This window comes from Phragmites australis, chromosome 23, assembly GCF_958298935.1.
Source record: "Phragmites australis chromosome 23, lpPhrAust1.1, whole genome shotgun sequence".
Classification (NCBI taxonomy): Eukaryota; Viridiplantae; Streptophyta; class Magnoliopsida; order Poales; family Poaceae; genus Phragmites; species Phragmites australis.
Window position 1 is genome coordinate 20,718,655 of NC_084943.1, and position 20,797 is coordinate 20,739,451.

A 20,797-nucleotide genomic window follows, 5' to 3' on the forward strand; every position below is an offset into this window, starting at 1 on the left:
TTACGGCAATAAGCAGGAAAGAATCCATTGCAAAAGCAGTGATAATCGTAGGAATCAGTAGCAAATGCGATGCTGCCGCTGCTGCTGCTGATAACACAAAACACAGTGGTGCACAGCACTCTCTCTCTCTCTCTCTCCAGCAGCAGCAGCAATGGCAGCTATAGTAATATTGGCAGACTGACAGGAGGCCCCACCACCACCATCAGTCCAGGACCGGGCCCGCCGTCAGCGACAGCATCAGCGTCACCAGCAGCACCGCACCTCCGGCCGTCGCGTACCGTCGCGCCGCGCCGCTCTGCAAAACGGGCCCCACAAGCAGTCAGTCAGAGAGCGAGTCAAAGTACGTTGACCGCGTAGACAATACAGTATCCAACGGAAAGGCTACGTGGCGGACTGCTAGAGTGCAGCCGCTCCGGTGGCTCCACGTGTCCCACCCGGCAACGTACGCGACGGTCCCTGACGCGTGGGGCCCCTCGCCGCGCGCGTGCGTCGGCGCGGGCGCGGGCGCGAGCGTGAGGGATCAAGTGCGGCTTACCACGCGGGGTTTGGAATCCGACGGCTCCGATTTTGACACGTGGAGGCCTGGTGGGCTAGCAGTGCTCTGCTGCTGGTACGTGCGAGTGGTGAAGGGAGTACGTACCATCATGTCGGCGGTGGAGGGGCCGGGGCCGGGGGCGAGGACGCCGGTGGCCGGGGACGCGAGCGGGGACTCGACGGGGGCCAGGTGCTTCTTCTTCGGCTTCTTGCTCGGTGCGGGCGCCGGGGCGGCGGTGGATGCGGCGGGGACAGGGACGGGGGCGGCAAGGACGGGCGCCGGGGCCAGGGCGAGGGCTGGAGGGGACGATGCCGGCGCGGGGGCGAGCGCCGTGGGAGGAAGCGTCGGCGCGGGGACCGGAGGGGACGATGCGGTGGGAGGAGCGCTGACGGGCGCCGGCGCGGTGGCCGGGGGCGGCAATGCTGGCGGTTGGGAGGAGCTGACAGGGGCTGGCGTGGGGGGAGGCGATGCGGGCGGAGGTGTCGGCGGGGAAGGGGAGTGGGTGGCGGGGGAGGCGGCCGGGGCGGTGAGCTTGGTGCTGGAGTGGGAGGGGGACGCCGCGGGGGAGGTGGAGATGTGGTTCTTGGACGTGGGGGAGGAGGAGGAGGGGCCTGGGGCCGCGGCGGCTGCTGGCGAGGAAGTGGGGGAGTGTGCGGAGCCGGATCGGGAGACGGAGGGCGCGGCCGCCGGCGACTGGGACAAGGTGGTGGAGGCGGCGGCGGCGAGGAGCAGGAGCAGGAGGAGGCGAGCCATGGGGAGTGACAAGCGAAGGTGGCGTGTGAGTGAGAGAGAAGAGCGGAGAGCAAGCTGAGCTGGTTTAATAGTAGCAGCAGCAGGAGGTTTGCCTTTGTGAGTCACTTCAGCAGTGAGTGAGTACTGGTGACGACTGGTAGTGGTGAGTAGTGAGCAGTTTGGCAGAGCTAAGGCTGTGGCACAGTGCGCGCGCATGGGAAATGCATATACTACCTCTGTTTTTTTACTTTGTCACTAATTTTTAATGTAGCAATTTTGATTTTACGTTTTTCTATAAAAGATTTATAAATAACTAAAACTTTTGTATAATTAGATTCATCGTGAAATATACTTTATTAGTATTAGATACATTTAAGTATTCGTAAATTATTCGTAAAAAAACGTAAGGTCAAAATTATTACAGTAAAAAGTTAACGACAAGTAAACGAAAACAGATGTAGTATCTACTTTGGCCCTCACCTCCCTCGTATTCTTATCAACAGTAGTACTGTTAGGCTTAGCAAGGATTATTGGATGATATGATCACGGGATTAGGGCATATTTGTTTAGACCGAGGCTGTTTCTGACTTTTCAGTTTTCATGCTGGAGAGACTGTTTTTCCAAAAACTGCTTATGTAGGAAATGTGACCGTTTGGCGACATTGGTTTTGGATGGCCTGGTTAGCTGAATGAATATGGCTTCTCTGTGAAATGTTGTTAATGTTTGTTTTCATTATTGTTTGAATATAATTGGCATTTCAGGTATCTGTGTACATGTAACTACTACATTTAGACCTTATACAAAGTTGATTAATACTTAAAAAATGTAAAGTATGAAAGGGTCCATCATTCAAGAAAATATGTTTGTATCCAAAAAAACTGCCATCCTTTACATCACTGAACAAGCCACTGACATTCAAGGTGCGCATGCACTGCATTTCCAGGAGAGAGGTATTTTACGACAGCACTTGCATATCAAGATCCACCGCGCATATGACACATTATCACAACAGCAATAATACATATCTAAATATTCAATTCTGGAAAGAATTGACAGGAACCATGAATACTTCTTGCAAACATCGTGATGGCAGTATACATCAAAATGAGCAAGGATCTGAACTTTGGACGGAATAATGCCTTTACATTACTTATCCTAGGATCTGAATTTTGGTCTAAATGAATACCCAAGGGGAGAGGCATCATCAAGAAAAAAAGAACTACCAAACTGGAGCTGCCTGCAAGCAAAAGAATTATCATGAGATCATGTTCTTTCAGTGGGAAAACACTAGATACAACAAATGTGACACTAATGGTTCCAGTCTTGACCTTCTTGGCCATCTAGCAAACGATACACATGAACATTTGAAAGAGAAAAAAAAAATTCTGTCCTACCGCATACATGAACACATACTCAGCCAGGAACTCGTATTTTCAGAAAGCAGCAGTATTTGTATCCCACCCTGACCCGGCAACAAAAACTAGCAGCAACCGAGATCAGCAGGATAAAAATCAATACACTTCAATTGTACCACAGCACAGGAACAAAAGAGGAGACAAATGTTCATGTGTTCATGTATTTTCAGATCCAAGAAGATGAGTCCTAGCAATCCAAATTCATACAGTACGGCATCCAACACATGCAAAGCAGCCAATTTTTTACCTTGCCTGTGGAGTTGGTCGGCGGAATGGGGGAGACCAGGAGCGTCTCCTCTGCTGCGTGGGGGACGCCCGGCTCCTCTGCTGCGTCCGGCACCTCGGGGCCATCGGAGGGCTGGTGGAGGTCGGGAGCTTCGTGTTTGTCGATGGCGGAGGAGACCTTGGAGGCTTCAGGTTTGTCGATGCCGTGGGGAGGTCACAGCCGTCGGCGTCCAAGAGGAAGTCGGGGCCGTCGTTCTAGTCGGCGTCGAGGGGAGGTCAGGAACGTGAGGGAAGGAGGGCGCCACCTCCTCCGCCGACTCCTCCGTCGCCACCTGTCGTCGGCGCGTCTGCCACCGCCCCCGTCAACTACGCTCCCTTCGCCGCCTTCGCCCCCATCCACGCACCCTCCGCCACTGCCCCTCGTCAGCCGCTGCCGCAGCCGCTCCCGCAGCCGCTCCCCCTCCTTGGTAATTTCTTCCACTCAATTAGCCCACGATTTTTTTTACCCTATGAAATCTGTGGTCAAAAGCAAGCGGCCATGGCTTGCATTGACAGGGAAATGGAAGGGAAACGAGGTTGAGAGCTCTGCATCTTGAGCCATGTCTCTGTATATGGATCCATGGCCCAAGGTTGCAGGCAGTATCAAGAACGGTAACTGCATTCTAAATTTCTCGCAGCAAAATGCCAACATCTGTAGTGCTAGTATTATGATGCAATAGCCCTCTCGGAAATCTCGGTCGCCGTCACAAAAGAGAAGCGAATATCTGGCGCGTTTTGGTTTTCCTCATACAACAAGAGATGGGAAAACAATTCTGTTTCCTGTCAGTGGTCACTAGCTAGAGACTTGCTTGAAAAAAGACGAGCATATTTTGTTTTTCTGACAAGTTAGCGGACTTTGTATTTGACGAGCTTGTAACTGAGCTCATTGTTCACCTTGCAGAGTTTTTATTCTAGATAGTTATTTTGTCCCTTTATTTTTTGGTCTAGGAGTACTATATTGTGCAGATGCTGGGATAATTGTGATGTACATATTACAGATTCCTTTTGTTTTCCCTTTTGTAAAACACATTCTGGGGATTGTTGTTAGGTCTTAGGAATTCAATTCACGTGCTGGAAAGTTTTGTCGGATCAGTATTAGTATAAATGATTAAAGGAGGAAATGTTTTTCTCTGCTATTTGGATGTATAATCTACACAGAGTTTGAAACAGAAATTTGTCAGGCAGGCAAAGGTGAGAAGTTGCCCGTTCATGTAACATGAATTCGATTCATGTTCTAGAAAGTTTCGCCTGTGATCACTCCCATTCAGTAACTGAAATCAGGCACCATGAACGAGCTAAACGTGATCTGAAATAGACTTGAGTCATATGGGCTTTACTGGGCAGAGCTGATGCATGGGCAGGGATCATTCAGTCAAATACAAAGTCTGCCAAGTAGTTCATTGTGCATGTTCTGTTCCGAACAAAACATTTGTATTCCAGTCTTTTATATTCAGAACAGTGCTAACTCTTTCATTGCAGCGGTATATTCAGTGTGATGTTGCTAAAAATTTAGTTGACAAAGAATAGTGCTTTTGTTGAGTTGGCCACTCATTCTTCAAACTATAGAAGGGTGGGGCCTTTAAGCTCGTAATGCCTGCGAAAGTTACTCAGCTTTCAATCTTTTGTTCCCTTTTCAGACTGGTGATGCACCGGCATGACCTTTGGCTAGGACTGATTGAAGGCTGGGCGCCAGGGTGGTTGTGTCATCGGTGATACTGAGCTGTATATGTGACATGGCCTGATCCAACAATGAAGCATGTAGATTATGTTTCATGCTAGTAATGTATAACCGAGGCTTGATTTCGTAGACTTTGGACCTGAATTTTTGTGTGTACATGAGTTAGAACCTGAATTGCTTATATGGTGCTAATCGCCCTCGTATTCGTTTAGACAACACATTAGCATCAAAGACTTCGTTTGTTAACTTATTCATCTCACACAATGTAATATATTGTACTTTGATTTATCCATTATTGTAACGATGAAATAATTTTCTAAATATAATGTGTTTTGGTGAACTATTTTTTTTGTTTCTGAATATTAAGCTAACGTGTTGATGAAAGCAAGGGTATACGATGCAGGCATCAGGCATGCAATGTTTGCAGGTGACAACATGTTTGCAGTGTTTGCAGGTGAAGCATCCAGCATTCCAGCCCCTTGATGTCGTCATTGCCGTCTACGGATGTCACGTTACCGATGACAGACCCTGTTCCAGAAAATGATGAACGGTTTTTTTTTCCTCAGGTTTTTGGGTTCATAGAAATGGTAATACTCTAAAGTGCTTGCATGATATTGTTCATTCTTCTTTTAATCGGGCGTCTTTTAGGATTGAACCGTGATGCTTTTAGCATGAAATCCAAGAACCAGGATCTCAAAAACAATTCTTCAAAAGTTTCTCGAATCTTGAGCTAAAAATAATGCAAGACTCCGGTCACATTCCATTTCTCTGCTGAACTCTAAAAAAATTCAACTTCTTGCAACATCTACTTATCATATGGGCTAAAAATAAACTCAACAACGCATCTTCTCCCATACAAAGGCAAAGGTCATGCGGCACGCAGAGACGCAATACCAGCCGATCGCTACCAGGCTCCCCTAGCCTCGTTTGGAAGCACTGTATGATAAGGGCGAGGGCAAATATATAATGCACAACGTTTCAACAACTTAAGTTGTAGCTAACCACATCTAAATAACTGATGTTGGAAGCAAACAAAGTGCTCTACAGATTCACAATATCACATCACAAAGTGTATATCGCCAAGACATAGTTGAAGAAAGCTATCCAATAGCAAACTACATATAAACAACTGATGTTGGAAGCAAACAAAGTGGTCTACAGGTTCACAATATCACATCACAAAGTGTGCGTCACAGACACATAGTTAAACAAGCTATCCAATTGCTAACTACATAAACACTACATCAACCATGGGCCACAATATCCAGACAGAATGAGACGCGGCAGCAGACTACTCTATCGTTTCAGTGTTAGCGTCTGCCTGCAGGGAAAAAAAGGAAGTTAAATCTTTTTAAGTACCAACGAATACGACAATCACCCGAGGGTGCTAAGACTAAATGTAAAGAGAAACGCACAATCAATACTCGCGTCTGCAGCCTCAGCTGGCATTGTGCGTCTGGTCATGCTCAATGAAGTCCAGAGCCTGCTCCTTCGATACCACGTTGATGAAGCTCACTCTATTCTTGTGTGTCACACCATATATTTTATCAGCAACTTTTACAATCTCTGGCCGGAATGTGGTTGCAATGAATTGAGTGTCAGCCATGTCAGCTAGACGGCGGATCATATCTGGAACAGAAGTTAAGGAGAGCAGCAGCAAGCTTCTATCACCCCAAGGACACAAAAACGCATTGATCATACCCATAGCTACACTAGAAAATAAGTCGGATCACAAATATCTGGAGACAATAACAAGCAGCTAATGACCCTTTAATGGTGAGGATAAAACTGTGAGAAAAGAAATAAAAAGGATACTCCCGACAGCTGTTCTGTACTGTGGATCCAGAGCAGCATCGATCTCATCGAAGAGATAAAATGGAGCTGGATCACATCTTTGGATAGCAAAAATCAGTGTTAATGCCACCACAGTCTTTTGTCCTCCCGACAACTGTTTCATAGATTGAGTTTCTCCCTTGCCAGTAAAGGAAACCTGAATCGCGAGTACACTTTTATAAGTTTCAGGAAAGATTAACAGGGCACAGCCACCAGAATCATCCAAAAGAGTGTAACAACTTAAAAAACAGTACTATTTTTACGTCATTTTGAGTTTGGGATGGTTTAGTAAAAGGATGTAGATGTGTGCGACTAAATAAAAAACCTATGCAAAGAAGACTTACCTTGACTTTCACGCCAATATACTTCTCTATCCTCCCTTCGGGATCTGGTTCACGAGGTCCATCCTCATCATTATCATCATCACCTGCATCACCATCCTAGCAGAAACGAACACATAAACATTGGGAAGTCGGTGATAACTCACCTTTAAGACAGCAAAAGTGCAAGGATAAAATTTCAGGAAATTCATAGTTCTAGAACATGTAAACTTGTATTAGAAACTGAGTTTTACATATAAACTTTGCATCAAGGAACAGCCAGAACTAAAATAAAATAAAACATCAGAATAATGGCATATAGGTGGCAGGCAAATTTTAATTTACCACAACCATGTGTAAAAACAGGATAACAGGACTAGTAACGCCATTGAGTAAAGCAAAGGAAAGAAACCTTTTTCTTCATCATAACCAAATATCCATGACCACCTTGCACTAGCTCAGAGAACACTTCGCGGAAGTGCCTTGCAACTCCTTTAAATGTGCGCTCAATTGATTCATCCTTCCTTTGGTCTAAAACTGATATGAGTTCCCTAATTTTCTGCAATATAGACCAGCAGCTCTTGTGAGATTCTAGGTTCAGTACATTCAGAACCCAAACAGGGGCATGGAGCGAAGAGGAATAAAAACATTTATACTGATGTGAAAGCTTACCTGATCACCAGCATCAAGTTCAGCTCGTCTTCTCTGCAGTTGTTCACGTTGTTCGGTGAAGTTCACATACTGGTCAAGAGCCTTTTGGTTGACATGACTAAACTGCTTCAATTGCTCATTGCACTCATAAAGTATCTTTTGCAGCTGTTTCTTGTTTTTCATCTTGTACCTACAATTTTAACCAAAGACAGGATAAACTCACTCAGCACTATCGTACTGCAGTATTTATATGCGGAAAAGCCCTACAGGGTAATGAAGCCATAGACAGATTATGAAATCTAATTCATCGAAACAGTCATCTCTAGAGACTATAGAGAGAGAACATGTGTGCCAGTAAACAAGGAAAGTATAATCCAAGGACTGGAATTCAGTACGCTTCAAAAGCATCAGCAGGCAATGAGCCCAAGTCTCGGATCTTCTTCATGCACTCCTCTTGCTTGGCTAGATGGATGCTCCTGCTGTTCATCAACTGTTCCAAGTCTTTGGCCCCATCTTGCACAGTCTGCTCCAAACTGGCCTCAAGAGTCTGTATTTGAAGAGAAGCAGGTACACAGCAGTCAACAGTACTGAGATAAGACAAACAAAAAAGCACAATAGCTATAAGAGTTACCTTCAGATCATCCCTTTGTCTTTTCAGTTCATCCATCTTTCTACTAAAGTTATTTATAGCATCAACATTAGCTGTCGAAAGGATCGTTTGAGTTAAGACCTAAGAGGGATTTAATATAGGGAAGGTAAAGAGAAGTTCAATGAATGCATGTGTACCCTTTAATAACGAGGTTAACTCGTCAAGATTCCTCTTAGAACTTTTCAATTCTTGCTCTTTTGATTCAGCTTCCATAGGCAAGGTTCTAGAATCTGCAGATGAAATTATTGCTTCTAGCTCCTTTTGGCGTCTGATAAGATTAGTTGATAGATTGGTCTCCAATTCTTCCTTTCTTGTTTCAATCTACATAATTGTTTGTAAGTGATTAGAGCTGATAAAAGTTTATTGGAAAACACAAGCACAGTTACAGATTTTGCTTCAACAACCTCAATCCGACTGTTTTTACACAATAGAAACTTCTCCTTTAATTCGGTAATTTCAGGATTCAATCGCGAAAGGAGATCTCTTTCTTCTGGAGTTAGCTGATCAATAAGTTCTGTGCCCATTTCGTCATTTTTCATTGCAATGCTAGATTGGATTTGCTCAATTTGGTTGCGGATGTTGTCAAGTGATTTTTCCTGCAAGGTAGAAAATGTTAGACTACTGTGCATAAACGACTGCAACCAGGGCAGTACCAGAATTTTCTATGAAGAATTGAAAAAGAAAACAAAGACAAAGTACCTTCTTTCCAAGGGCCTTCTCAATCGACCCCTTTTGTTTCATTGCGCTAGCAATGTCAACCCGAAATTGTTCCAACTCCGACTTGGCATGATCACGTTCAGCATCCATTTGCTGCTGTTTGGTAACTAAATCTGTAATTTTCTTGTCTATATGTATGGGAAGTTAAGTGAAATACAGTGTATCTATTACTTCTCTGACAGATAAGCAATGAACAGGATGATAACTTATCATGTAATATTGTGCTTGCAGATAAGCAGTAAACAAGAAAACTAATCATCTTTCTTCAAGTTTTCAAATTGCTTATATAAAAATATAAGGGAAACCGCGATTAAACTAAATAGTAAATACCACAATTATGTAGGTCTACTGGATTGAAGAACCAGCAGTACCCTGAACTGTATGGTTTCAAAAACTGATAGAACGGCACAGATGCTAGATCATTACAGCAATAGATTCAGTAAGAATCAATCCTACATCCTGAGCATGCTTCCTTACAAAGCTACAATGCAAGCAATGAATATCATATTTTATAATAAAATCTAAAGCATAAGCTTCCTGTTCATCAAGTCTGCAGTAAGCAGCACGGTTCAAGCTATAAAAAAAAGTTGACCACAGGGAGAAGACATCCCCTAGCTTTGATTTAAGAGAGGGGAGTACCGAACACTTTAGGGAGGTACTCACATGACCTGCGAGCACCCGGGTTTGAGCCCGGGTGGGCGGCCTTAGCTGCAGCAGACAATAATAGGACATAACACAGTCTCGCACCAGTCTCATGTAAACAAAAAGACTAGATAATCATTAAACAAAGCAGGATATCTTTTAGCTTGTTTCCGACATTCTCTAGATGAACTGTCTTTTTCTCAATTGCTGTCTTATTATCCCTGATTATTTTCACGAACTTTAGTTTCGAACGTCTAGAGTCATAGAAACCTCCTGTCATACCACCTTTTCTGGCAACTTGATCACCTGATATAATAATCAGAGAGTCAATTGTCAATTATAGAATTAAATTAATAGTGACAGCTCAAAGTAAAATTTTATAACTCATGCCTACCATCAAGTGTAATGCAATCTAGACCATGGCTACGTGCAACTCTGGTCGCAGTTTCCAGGTCTCGGCATATGACTGTCCTGCCAAAAACCTAACAGAAATATCAAAAGGTAAGACATATAAAACCAAAGAACAAAGAAAACTTTTTGAAATATCATAATGATTGATTAAGAAACTAGCTTAGGTGATTGGAGAAGGGAAGCTACATGATCTTGAAAAGGAAGACCCTCAAATAAGCATATAGAAGCAACAGGACCAATCCAAAAATGTAAGCTAAAATGTAAACATGTGCATGAACGCGCACACTTACCCACATGTACACATGCAACAAAGAGCATGGCAAAGATAAAAGCAACATATCAAACCAATACGAGAACCAAACCTTATTGCTTTGTTATCCAATATCACACTCAACCCCACATAAATTAGGAACAACCTATTGCCCTAAGATAGCTTCACCAGGAATACAGCATGTACATGAACTGATAGTCTTGAGTGTCTGATACATCATACAACAGCGATTCATAGACATACTACTAAACACACCAAACAAGAATATATTAGATGGTTTGCAATGGCACTTGTAGTTCAAGCAGAGGTGCATGGAAAATTAAGAACTGAGAAGCCAGCTGGCATGAGTGCCACAAAACCTAAGCAGCAAGACAACAGTGAGCCAGTGACTGACAGAGGACACAGTGCGCGCACAGGGCGTGGTGCGGCGGCCAATGCACATTGCGCAAGGGGCTGGCATGCTAATTGTGGTAGCAGACGCAGCGTTGATGAAGCAGAGGTTGGCCAGGCTGGTCGCCTGGGCATGCCAGCCGGTAGTCAACCATCTATGTTCCCAACCTTAAGGTGGTACGGTGTCTTGGTTACATGGTGCACATTTAACTGGGGGCCAGACCAGAGCTGAGCCAAGGCAAGAGAGGCCAAGTATATATTACTGGAGGCTCCATGGACAGCACTGCATATTCTCGCATGAGGTGCCTTTTCGGGGCATTACAGAATGCCGGAATGTGAATCAGTATGATCCTTTTTCATAACATGGTTACAGACTCTTAGATGACATCAATTGGAAGGTAGGATTCAATTATTCAATTTGGTTCGTGTGTGATGGGATATCCCAAGAAGGAAGCTTTATTCATGTAGTTGGTGGGTGGTAGGTGCTTATAACAGGAGCTCAACCAAAGTAGCCAAAATAGCCCAATGAAAGATGCAGACATCAATCTAAACAAGTAAATATGTAATCTTGTATAATACTTGTTCGAAAGCACGACGATGATCAGCACGATATTTCAGTTTCTTCAACAATGGGACAAAATCAGAACTTTGTGGACAACTGACATCAGGAACTTTCACTCTGTTCAGTGGTATGAATGTCACCCTTCCACCTTTTTCTCGAGTCAATAATTGAATGATCCTCGTTGATATGTCATCATTTTCGACAACGACATGGAACAAGCTATTCATGTCAGAACAGAAAGGATTAGTGAATGAAGAAAACAATGAATAGAAGGAGAAATAAATAAGGCTACAGTTATATATCTATTTAAAAAGGGAGTATAGTTCAAGACCTATTCGCAGCAGTGACCTCAACAGCTGTGAAGAACTTCTCTTCGCAGTCAACCAGTTCTAATACAGGACCAAAAACTCCTTTAATACCATGGTCCTTGATAATTCTGCTAACAGAATGCAGGCCTCTCCTGATATCCTGCAGAAGGAAAAAAAAAACACCAGCAAAGGTAGCTTCAAGCACTGTCCAGGCAGAAGAAATAAAGTTTATGCTACTTGTATCAACCTGAACTCGATTATAGTTGAGGTCTGAAGAGTGGGAGGTAGGTGGATGCACATGACAGGGCTCTAACGCAATACTCTTGTACGTATGCAACCCCACCCCACACCATCCCAATATATATATATATATTCTGCAGGTAAGCTCACTGTAGTTCATGTCTGCGCACACCTTACAAGTTGTAACTCACAGTGCTTCGGGTTGTAACTCACAGTGTTTTGAGTTGTAACTGGGGATGTGCGCAGTGCGAATAACAAGTTATAACTCACAGTGTTAGTTTCTCGTGTTGCAATTATGCATTTATGGACGTGAAGTTGTAACTAGTTTACCTAACAAGTTGTAACACAGTGTTTCGAGTTGTAACTGGGGGATGTGCGCAATGCGAATAAGAAATTGTAACTCAGTGTTAGCTTTTCGTGTTACAATTATGCGCTTCTGTACGTGAAATTGTAACTGTTCTATCTAACAAGTTGTAACTCACAGTATTTCGGGTTGTAACTGGGGATATGCGCAGTACGCCGTATAGGCGCAGAAGAGCCTCGCTGGTATATATATTGTATTGCTATTCTGTGCCTATACGTAGCGTATGTGCAGTATACGCACAGGCACAGAATAGCAACTCGCGAGTTGCAACTCGCCGTATAATGTATTGTAACTGTCCACTGACCCAACGTGCTATCCTCCACCTACCTCGCGGGCCCACTGGATGAACTAACACATTCCCACCTCGCGAGCAGCGATTTGCAGCCAGTTACAACTAAGTGTATAGATGAGTTACAACATGTAATATAGAGTGATTGCAACTACAGATAGAGCAGTTACAACTACAGATATAGTGGTTACAACTATATGCATGTTGTAACTAGATTGTCTACCATGTTGTAAGTATAGTGTTCACCATATTGTAGCTGTTTTAAGTTGCATGATGCAATTAATTTAATTTAATTTTTTAATGTTACAGGGAGAGATACAGGGAGCAAAAGAAGGACTTGCATATGGTGTTCATTGACTTAGAGAAGGCCTACGATAAGATACCGCGGAATGTTATGTGATGGGCTTTGGAGAAGCACAAAGTCCCAACAAAGTATATTACCCTTATCAAGGATATGTACGATAATGTTGTGACAAGTGTTCGGACAAGCGATGGTGACACCGATGATTTTCCAATTAGAATAGGACTGCACCAAGGGTCAGCTTTGAGCCCTTATCTTTTTGCTTTGGTGATGGATGAGGTCACAAGGGATATACAAGGTGATATCCCATGGTGTATGCTCTTTGCAGATGATGTGGTGCTAGTCGACGATAGTCGGACGGGGGTAAATGGAAAGTTGGAGCTGTGGAGACAGACCTTGGAGTCGAAGGGTTTTAGGTTTAGTAGAACTAAAACTGAGTACATGAGGTGCGATTTTAGTACTACTAGGCACGAGGAGGATGAGGTTTGCCTTGACGGGCAGGTGATACCTCAGAAGGATACCTTTCGATATTTGGGGTCGATGCTGCAGAAGGATGGTGAAATCGATGAAGATGTGAGCCATCGAATCAAAGCCGGGTGGATGAAGTGGCGCCAAGCTTCCGGCGTCCTCTGCGACAAGAGAGTACCACAGAAGCTAAAAGGCAGGTTCTATAGGACGGCAATTAGACCTGCGATGTTGTATGGCGCAGAATGTTGGCCAACTAAAAGGCAACATGTCCAACGGTTGAGTGTAGCGGAGATGCGCATGCTGAGATGGATGTGTGGCCACACAAGAAAGGATCGGGTTCGGAATGAGGACATACGTGATAGAGTTGGTGTAGCACCAATTGAAGAGAAGCTTGTCCAACATCGTTTGAGATGGTTTGGGCATATACAACGCAGGCCCTCAGAAGCGCCTGTACATAGCGGAAGAATAAAGCGTGCGGATAATGTCAAGAGAGGTCGAGGTAGACCAAACTTAACATGGGAGGAGTCGGTAAAGAGGGATCTGAAAGACTGGAATATCACCAAAGAACTAGCCATGGACAGGGGTGCGTGGAAGTTAGCTATCCACGTGCCAGAGCCATGACTACACTTGCAAGATCTTATGGGTTTCATCTCTAGCCTACCCCAACTTGTTTGGGACTGAAAGGCTTTGTTGTTGTTGTTGTGTTGTTGTTGTAATGTTTCAACTGTACTGCTTGACCATGTTGTAACTAAAGAGTTCATCATGTTGTAACTAAAGAGTTCATCATGTTGTAACTATATGGACGTAACTCCTTTATGATTCTAAAATTTCATCAAAATATAGTCTTGATTGATCTTATTTTGTTAAGCATATTTTTCCAACAATATGCATCAAACGAATCGAGAATCGGATATGTGGTTCTAGAGATATTGCATTTTAACGATTCAAATCAACAAAAGATTCTCCGCATGCAACGCTCTGACGGGTGGATGATAGGTGACGTGGCACAAGCTGGTTGACTGGCTCATGTTGTTTGGTGCATGTTGGAGGCCTAGTTGTAACTAGTCTATGTAACAAATTGTAACTCGCAATTCTTCAAAATAGCCTCGCGCTGCGCACTGGCCGGCTGAGCCAGCCTATCAGCGACAACAACTGAGGCAGCTTGCGCCACGTCACCAAATATTCCCATCCACCAGTATATCCGAATCTTAAAAATGCAATATCTCTAGAACCACAAATCCGATTTCTGATTCGTTTGAAGTATATTGTTGGAAAAAATGTGCTTAACAAAATAAGATCCATAAAGACTATATTTTGATAAAGTTTTAGGATCGTAACGAAGTTACGTAACATAGTTACAGCATTGTAGACACTCCAGTTACAACATGTAGAACACTACAGTTACAACATAGTGAACTGCATTGTTGAGTGTCAATTGTATTGTTTGATCGGGGAAGGTAGACACTCTAGTTACAACATGGTAAACACTACAGCTACGACATGTCTAACAGTACAATTGCAACATGGTCAAGCAGTACAGTTGCAACATGAAAAAATAAAATCAAATAAATTGCATCATGCAACTAAGAGCAGTTACAACATGTCTAACACTGCAGTTACAATGTGCATATAAAAATTACATGGTCAAGTAGTATAGTTGCAACATGGAAAAATAAAATCAATATGTTGTAATACAGTTGCAACATGGAAAAATAAAATCAATATGTTGTAATACAGTTGCAACATGAAAAATAAAATCAAAATCAATTGCATCATGCAACTAACATTGCAGTTACAACATGATCAAGCAATACAGTTGCAACATGAAAAAATAAAATCAAATCAATTGCATCATGCTACTAACACTGCATAATATGTTGTAACACTACAGTTACAATATAGTAGATAATCTAGTTACAGCATACTAAACATTGCAGTTACAACATATCTAATAGTACAGTAGTGACATGGTCAAGTGGTACAGTTGTAACATGAAAAAATAAAATCAAATCAATAGCAGCATGCAACTAAGAGCAATTACAACATGTCTAAACACTGCAGTTACAACATGCATATCAAAACTACATAGTCAAGCAATACAGTTGCAACATGAAAAAAAACAAATCAATTGCATCATGCAACTAATATTACATCATGATAGGCACTTTAGTTACAACATGGTGAACACTACAGTTACAACATCGTAGACAATCTAGTTACAACCATGTTGAACAGTACAGTTACAACATTGTCGATGCTCTATGTCTGTAGTTGCTATTAATAGTTGCAATCACTTTATACTATATATTGTAACTCATGTATGCAGCTACAACATGCAATCACATTTGGGTTGATGCTCGGTCGGGCGCGCTCTGTGCCTGTGCGCATGCTGCACTAATAGTTGTAACTGCAATGTTAACCATGTTGTAATTCCTCTATGCACGTAGTAGTAACTGGTTGCAAAATCGCTGCTCATGGGTGGGGATGTGTCTGGTCATCCAGTGGGCCTGCGGGTGGTGGATGGGAGTGAGCTGGGTCAGTGGGGCTAGCTGTGCGCGTCAGAAACTTGGTTCGTTGCTCGGTCAGGCGTGCTCTGTGCCTGTGCGCATGCTGCATGCAAGCTGCGTATAGGTACAGAATAGCATTATGTTGGTATATTTCCAATTAGGGACTATGTTCATGCCATTATGTTGGTATTTAATTATTAAGACCAGGGTTTACATCCTGGAAACAATTGATTGTTCCAATTGTGTGGCTTCGAGAGATCACCTATGTCAATTGATTTCACAACAGCACAAGACCATATGTTCAACTGTGAGTACAAATTCAGTCTTATCATTGAGCTCACAACCACTGGAAAAGGTAGAAAACTAGAAATAGCCACTGAAAATCACAATGAAGATAATGTTGTAGTACCTTTGTTAATATGTTCTTGACTAACACAAACCGGCAATATTAAGTAAAATACATTACAGACAACCCATAATATCCCCATAATAGTCGCTCAAAGCAGCAGCATGTCGACCAATAAGCATTAAGAAAAAATTAAGCAATGTACAACAAAACTAATACAAATAAATTTTTACTATGATATCGTATCATGTTCAGAAATAATTTGTGGGTGCATATTTAAGGTGCAGTGAGCATCCATGTACATAAAATTACCATGTAAATTCCAAGAATGTGAAAAGACCAGCAGTCAGTGGTATGAACAAAATGAAGTGTAAACAGAAGTAACATTTTCCATACCCCAGGCGTTGCATGGTCCAAGCTCTTCTGTGACTTCATAAGATCTTCCCTTAGCCTATCGATTTCAGCTGTCACGTCAGATTCCTCCTTCCAAAATGATCTGCAACATTTTCCTTCTAGTAAGTACATAAACTCTAAAGCAATACATGCTCCAACCAATAACAAGGTTATGACTGTTAATAAGAATTTTACATACTTTCTTTCTTCTTGAAGCATATCTCTCTGCTTCCTCAGGTCATTGTAGTCATTGTGTTTTTTTGCAAGTGCAGCCTCTAACTTAGTTGAATCGTTTTTCCGAGACTCAATGTAGTTTGTCAAATTATTAATTTCATCTTTAAGTTTCTGAATTTCTTCTTGAAGTAAACCTTCCTGGCATAATGCAAGAATGTAACAAACATATCAGCCATAAGACAAGCAAACAATTGAATGGTGAAAAAAAAGTTTCTTGGGCTGACATTATTCCAGTATACAGCCTTCAGCCATTAAGAGAAAAATAACATGAATGGATCAAACTAATATATACAACATCTATAAGTTTATTTCATGCAGAAGTAAACAAGAGTAGTACATGAAAACAAAGGTCCAGGATGACATTGCAAGCAGCAACCAGTCACTGGCTTATTACCTGCTTTCTACTTGATAAAAGTACAGGCTCAAGATCTTCAATTTCCTTTTGAAGCCACTTATCTCTGGCAGCTTTGTTTGCAAACTGGGTTGCCCTCCCTTGCTTTTGGTACAATATACTTAGCCGCTTCTCACGATCCATTATGCTGGGTCCCACAAAATCAAAGTGTGAGAGGAATATTCATAAAGAAAATATATAAATATCCAAAAACATATGTTACCTCTTTGATATCTCCTCCTCTTCCTTCAACTTGGCCTGATGCACCTTACTAATTTCAGCCAATTCAGACTTTGACTTTTCACTCTCTCTCCTCACACTATGTAAATCCCTAGCTGCTTCATCCTAACAAAAGATTATTTTAAGCACGGCAACAAAACAAAGTTAACAAAAATAGATGGAAGAGATCAACCATGGCATACCTTTGCTCGTTTCTCACTTGAGATTCTGTCTTTTATATCTCTCAAGTCAAGTTCAATCTGAGCAACTACCTTGAGCGCTTCAGTACGCCTCTTCTCAACATCTTCCTTCTGTCCCTTGGTGTCATTTATCCCTTTAGTAGAAACTTTTATTTCTTTATCGAAACTTTTTATCTTCTCACGTACATCTACCACTTCATTGTCCGCATGGGACATCCTTTCAGAAATTTTCCGTCGGTTATCATCCATCTAATAACAAGGAAACCAAATGAAGCGAGTAGAATAAGCATCATAGAATAGGCAAGGATGATGACAGCAGAAGGTTTGATCTAGAATATATATTTTCAGATATAGTCCTTTGCACAGCAGCTGGAACTCCGTGGAGTTATCGCACAGGGTGATATCGATAGCAGAGACAGGACTGACATAATCATATAAATAATGGCTCACAAATAGATTGCTCACAAGTAAACTAAAAAGTGTACAGGCAATATGGATAACAATCAGAGATGGAAACCGGGTAGTAAATGTTAACTGTTTGTTTGTCAAATGCAGTCCCAAGGCCTTCATTCATTTTTGTGGCCAAACTGTTCAACTTGCTGGACAAAATAAAAAAATGATATCCAAAAAGTAAACACTCATATAAAAAATGGTAGAATCTTACCGAAGCTAACTCGTTCCTTGCATCATTTAGTTCATGGTCCAATATAGTATACTCAAGCGATCTTCTTTGTTTGTCCAGCTGCTGGTACTTCTTTAGTTCTTCTTTCTCTTCATCAAGTTCTCTTAGTCTTTCCTCCAAGTAGTGGACAACTTGATCAATCTGCTTCCTTTTGTTGGCTGTTAATAAAGTAGGAATGAACATCTCAACAGGCCACTTAGAAAAAGTGTATGAAAATTATGGTGCTCTAAACTTACCTGTTTCTTGCATTATTTTCAAGCTCTCGCGCCGTCTATCCTCATAAACGCGTGTACCACCAATCTCTTTGAGAAGATCCAGTCGTTCGGAATCTTTCATTAGGGTAAGGGATGCAATCTACAGATGAAGAAAATTTCAATGTAAAATCTGAACAGATGGAGTGAATGACCAGGTGAGTACTTGTTACCTTTCCTTGCTGAACAACATAGTATGGATTAGAACGGGAGAAACCAGCACTCTCCAGCAGATTCATGACTTCAGTTTTACTGAACATAATAACAATGGGTCTGAGCAAGCAACAAGATATGACACTGCTGGTCTAGTTAGGGCACAAGAGAACATGCCTGACATGCTTCCCATCCAAATAGTATTCATCCTTCTTTGAAGCGACCGTCCTGCGCAAGCGTACCTCATCCTTATCAACCTGCAGGAAAGTAGTATTTTCATTCGCAATCAGAAGCACAGTGAACATGTTACACATTATTGAGCCAATGCAAAAGGCAATCATCACACACTTGTTGCTGAAATATGTTAATAACAAGTGTGATGCTGTCAACTAGCAACATATGCAGACACGATAACTATATGAGTGCCTCCCACAACACAATAGATCTAGGTGTTAATATTTTTGTCATTGGAATATGCAGCTTGAGACACAAATAGATAATTGGAACTAAATAAACTAGAGGACTTACTGGAATACGGTTGTCTGAATTATCAAACACTATCTCAACAAAAGCAGATACAACCGAGTGTCCAGCACCTTCCTGGCGATGGTTATTAGTATCAAACATCAGTCACATATTCGGATATTCCAACTATCTAGATTGCTCGAATAAAGAGGATGCATACATGAAGAAGGGCACCCCTATCTTCACTTCGCAGGTTCTGAAACATGTCGCTCAGGACAAATCGTATAGCTGTAGCATTTAGCATGGCCAGATTAGGAGGAAAGTTCATTTAAGCATCACAAGGCATATCAAAACAATAATAATCCAGCAGCACCACATGTTTAAAGTTACCATGAAAGAAGTTTGATTTGCCAGATCCATTTGCACCAACTGTGACAAACAAATCAATGTCAGTTCGTTAAAAGCAGAAGACTATGCATTGAAGTTCTAGTTGTGTTTTTTTTAGTGCCTGCAATAAATTCGATACTCACCCAATATGTTTCCAGGAAAGATTGGAAGATCACTACTGTGCAAACCAACAACAAGCACACACAAAAGAGTAACAAAGGATTTAACTATAAATGTTTCCTTACAAGGTCATTTCGCTGATACAACCCATCCCATGTGTATTCCAATGTCCGTGTTAATTTAGATAAGCATGGGGGGGGGGGGGGGTTGCTTGAAACTTGAATTAGAACCTGATGTTGATCATCATTCTAATTCGCAATTAACTAATCACATAAGGATTTATCTACGGCAGGCCTCTTATAGATGGAACTTGCTGCGTGAATGACTTATGACAGCGCATCAAGTTAATCGCACATCGATTAGCAAGCATTGTAACACAAGAACCTAGTTACCCTATAGCCATGTTAGTTGGGGAGCAAAGGGCGTAGCAGGGGTTTACCGACTACGTTGACTTTGGGGCTGAAGGGTTCTGTTGAGATCTCCTCCCTGTAGCTCTTAAACCCTTCGATTATGACCTGCAGAGACAGATGGCTATCAAGTCAACAGGAGCCACGGATTCATCAAAAGCGCGGGAAAAAAGTATATGGCACCGGCGCCGTGGAGCATCAGGCCTGGATTCATGCCACGTGGCAAGTGTGATATCATGGGTGGTTTAGTTGCTACAACACCCGTGAATCTACACCATCCCTCCCCCCTCCAGTGCCACGTGGCACCGGTGCCATAATTTCCCCCCTAAATTGCACCCAAGATAGCAGAAATTACCTTCTTTATATACATCGCTGAGGCTGGGACAGATCACGCCACCATAAAACCCTGCAAAAGAGTGCGGCTCATTAAGGAATAAATCATACACGCTAACTAACACCAGGGGCCGATTGAGGAAGGTTCATGGGGATACAGTCCAACCCTAGATATGTATTTTGGAAATGAACTGCACCCACACCTTGGCTACTGGTCTCGTGCCCTGAAGAAGAAAAACCTAACCAGCTATGGATGGTTCGACGGGCTAGATGAGCAGGGTACCACGCAGCAAACAAATCAGCAACTAACCGAGCGGGAAGAACAAATCTGACGCTCGCGAGACGAGGAAGAAGACCAGCGCACACCGTGAACTCCTTCTTCAGTGCAGTGAAACCGGCAGCTCCATTCACCGGCTGACCGCTCGGAAACCCTAACACCCCACCCCCCACGAAACGCCAAATCTCGAGGCCACGCCGCTCCGCGCCCCCGAATCCCAGGAGGAACCCCACCGGCTGAGAAGAATTACCTCGGGGAGACGAAGACCCCTCGAAATGGAAGCGATTGCGCGGGAAGAGGGCGCGAGCGAGCGAGCGAGCCAAGTCCACCACCAGCGAGCGAGCGAGCGCGAGGGGGAATCGTGGGGAGGGATGGTCAAAAGGAGTGTCGCC

General features: G+C 42.8%; 2 protein-coding genes across 4 annotated transcripts; both read right to left on the reverse strand.

Moving 5' to 3' along the window:
• Nucleotides 1-1,457, reverse strand: LOC133906489 (vegetative cell wall protein gp1-like). The gene is made up of 2 exons (XM_062348413.1): nucleotides 641-1,457; nucleotides 1-295 (listed from the first exon to the last, which is right to left on the reverse strand). Exons 1-2 carry the CDS (start codon nucleotides 1,286-1,288, stop codon nucleotides 203-205), a joined length of 741 nt encoding a protein of 246 aa, XP_062204397.1. The 5' UTR covers nucleotides 1,289-1,457; the 3' UTR covers nucleotides 1-202.
• Nucleotides 1,458-5,615: 4,158 nt separating this feature from the next.
• LOC133906250 (structural maintenance of chromosomes protein 3) lies at nucleotides 5,616-20,797 on the reverse strand. 3 transcript variants are annotated; one of them, XM_062348097.1, is made up of 30 exons: nucleotides 20,656-20,797; nucleotides 20,151-20,201; nucleotides 19,828-19,903; nucleotides 19,272-19,310; nucleotides 19,102-19,169; nucleotides 18,945-19,016; nucleotides 18,594-18,673; nucleotides 18,437-18,515; nucleotides 18,249-18,366; nucleotides 17,995-18,170; nucleotides 17,334-17,579; nucleotides 17,135-17,256; nucleotides 16,915-17,059; nucleotides 16,486-16,658; nucleotides 16,290-16,389; nucleotides 11,402-11,538; nucleotides 11,088-11,289; nucleotides 9,831-9,918; nucleotides 9,589-9,742; nucleotides 8,777-8,924; nucleotides 8,482-8,673; nucleotides 8,215-8,398; nucleotides 8,060-8,130; nucleotides 7,824-7,975; nucleotides 7,450-7,618; nucleotides 7,190-7,336; nucleotides 6,802-6,897; nucleotides 6,440-6,614; nucleotides 6,040-6,253; nucleotides 5,616-5,941 (listed from the first exon to the last, which is right to left on the reverse strand). In XM_062348097.1, the coding sequence occupies exons 2-29, from the start codon at nucleotides 20,163-20,165 to the stop codon at nucleotides 6,063-6,065; spliced, it is 3,615 nt and encodes a 1,204-aa protein (XP_062204081.1). In that variant the 5' UTR covers nucleotides 20,166-20,201; nucleotides 20,656-20,797; the 3' UTR covers nucleotides 5,616-5,941; nucleotides 6,040-6,062. The 3 variants fall into 3 exon arrangements, with proteins under 3 accessions (XP_062204081.1, XP_062204079.1, XP_062204080.1); XM_062348095.1 differs by having other exon boundaries at nucleotides 5,616-5,945; XM_062348096.1 differs by lacking the exon at nucleotides 20,656-20,797 and adding an exon at nucleotides 20,439-20,544 and having other exon boundaries at nucleotides 5,616-5,945.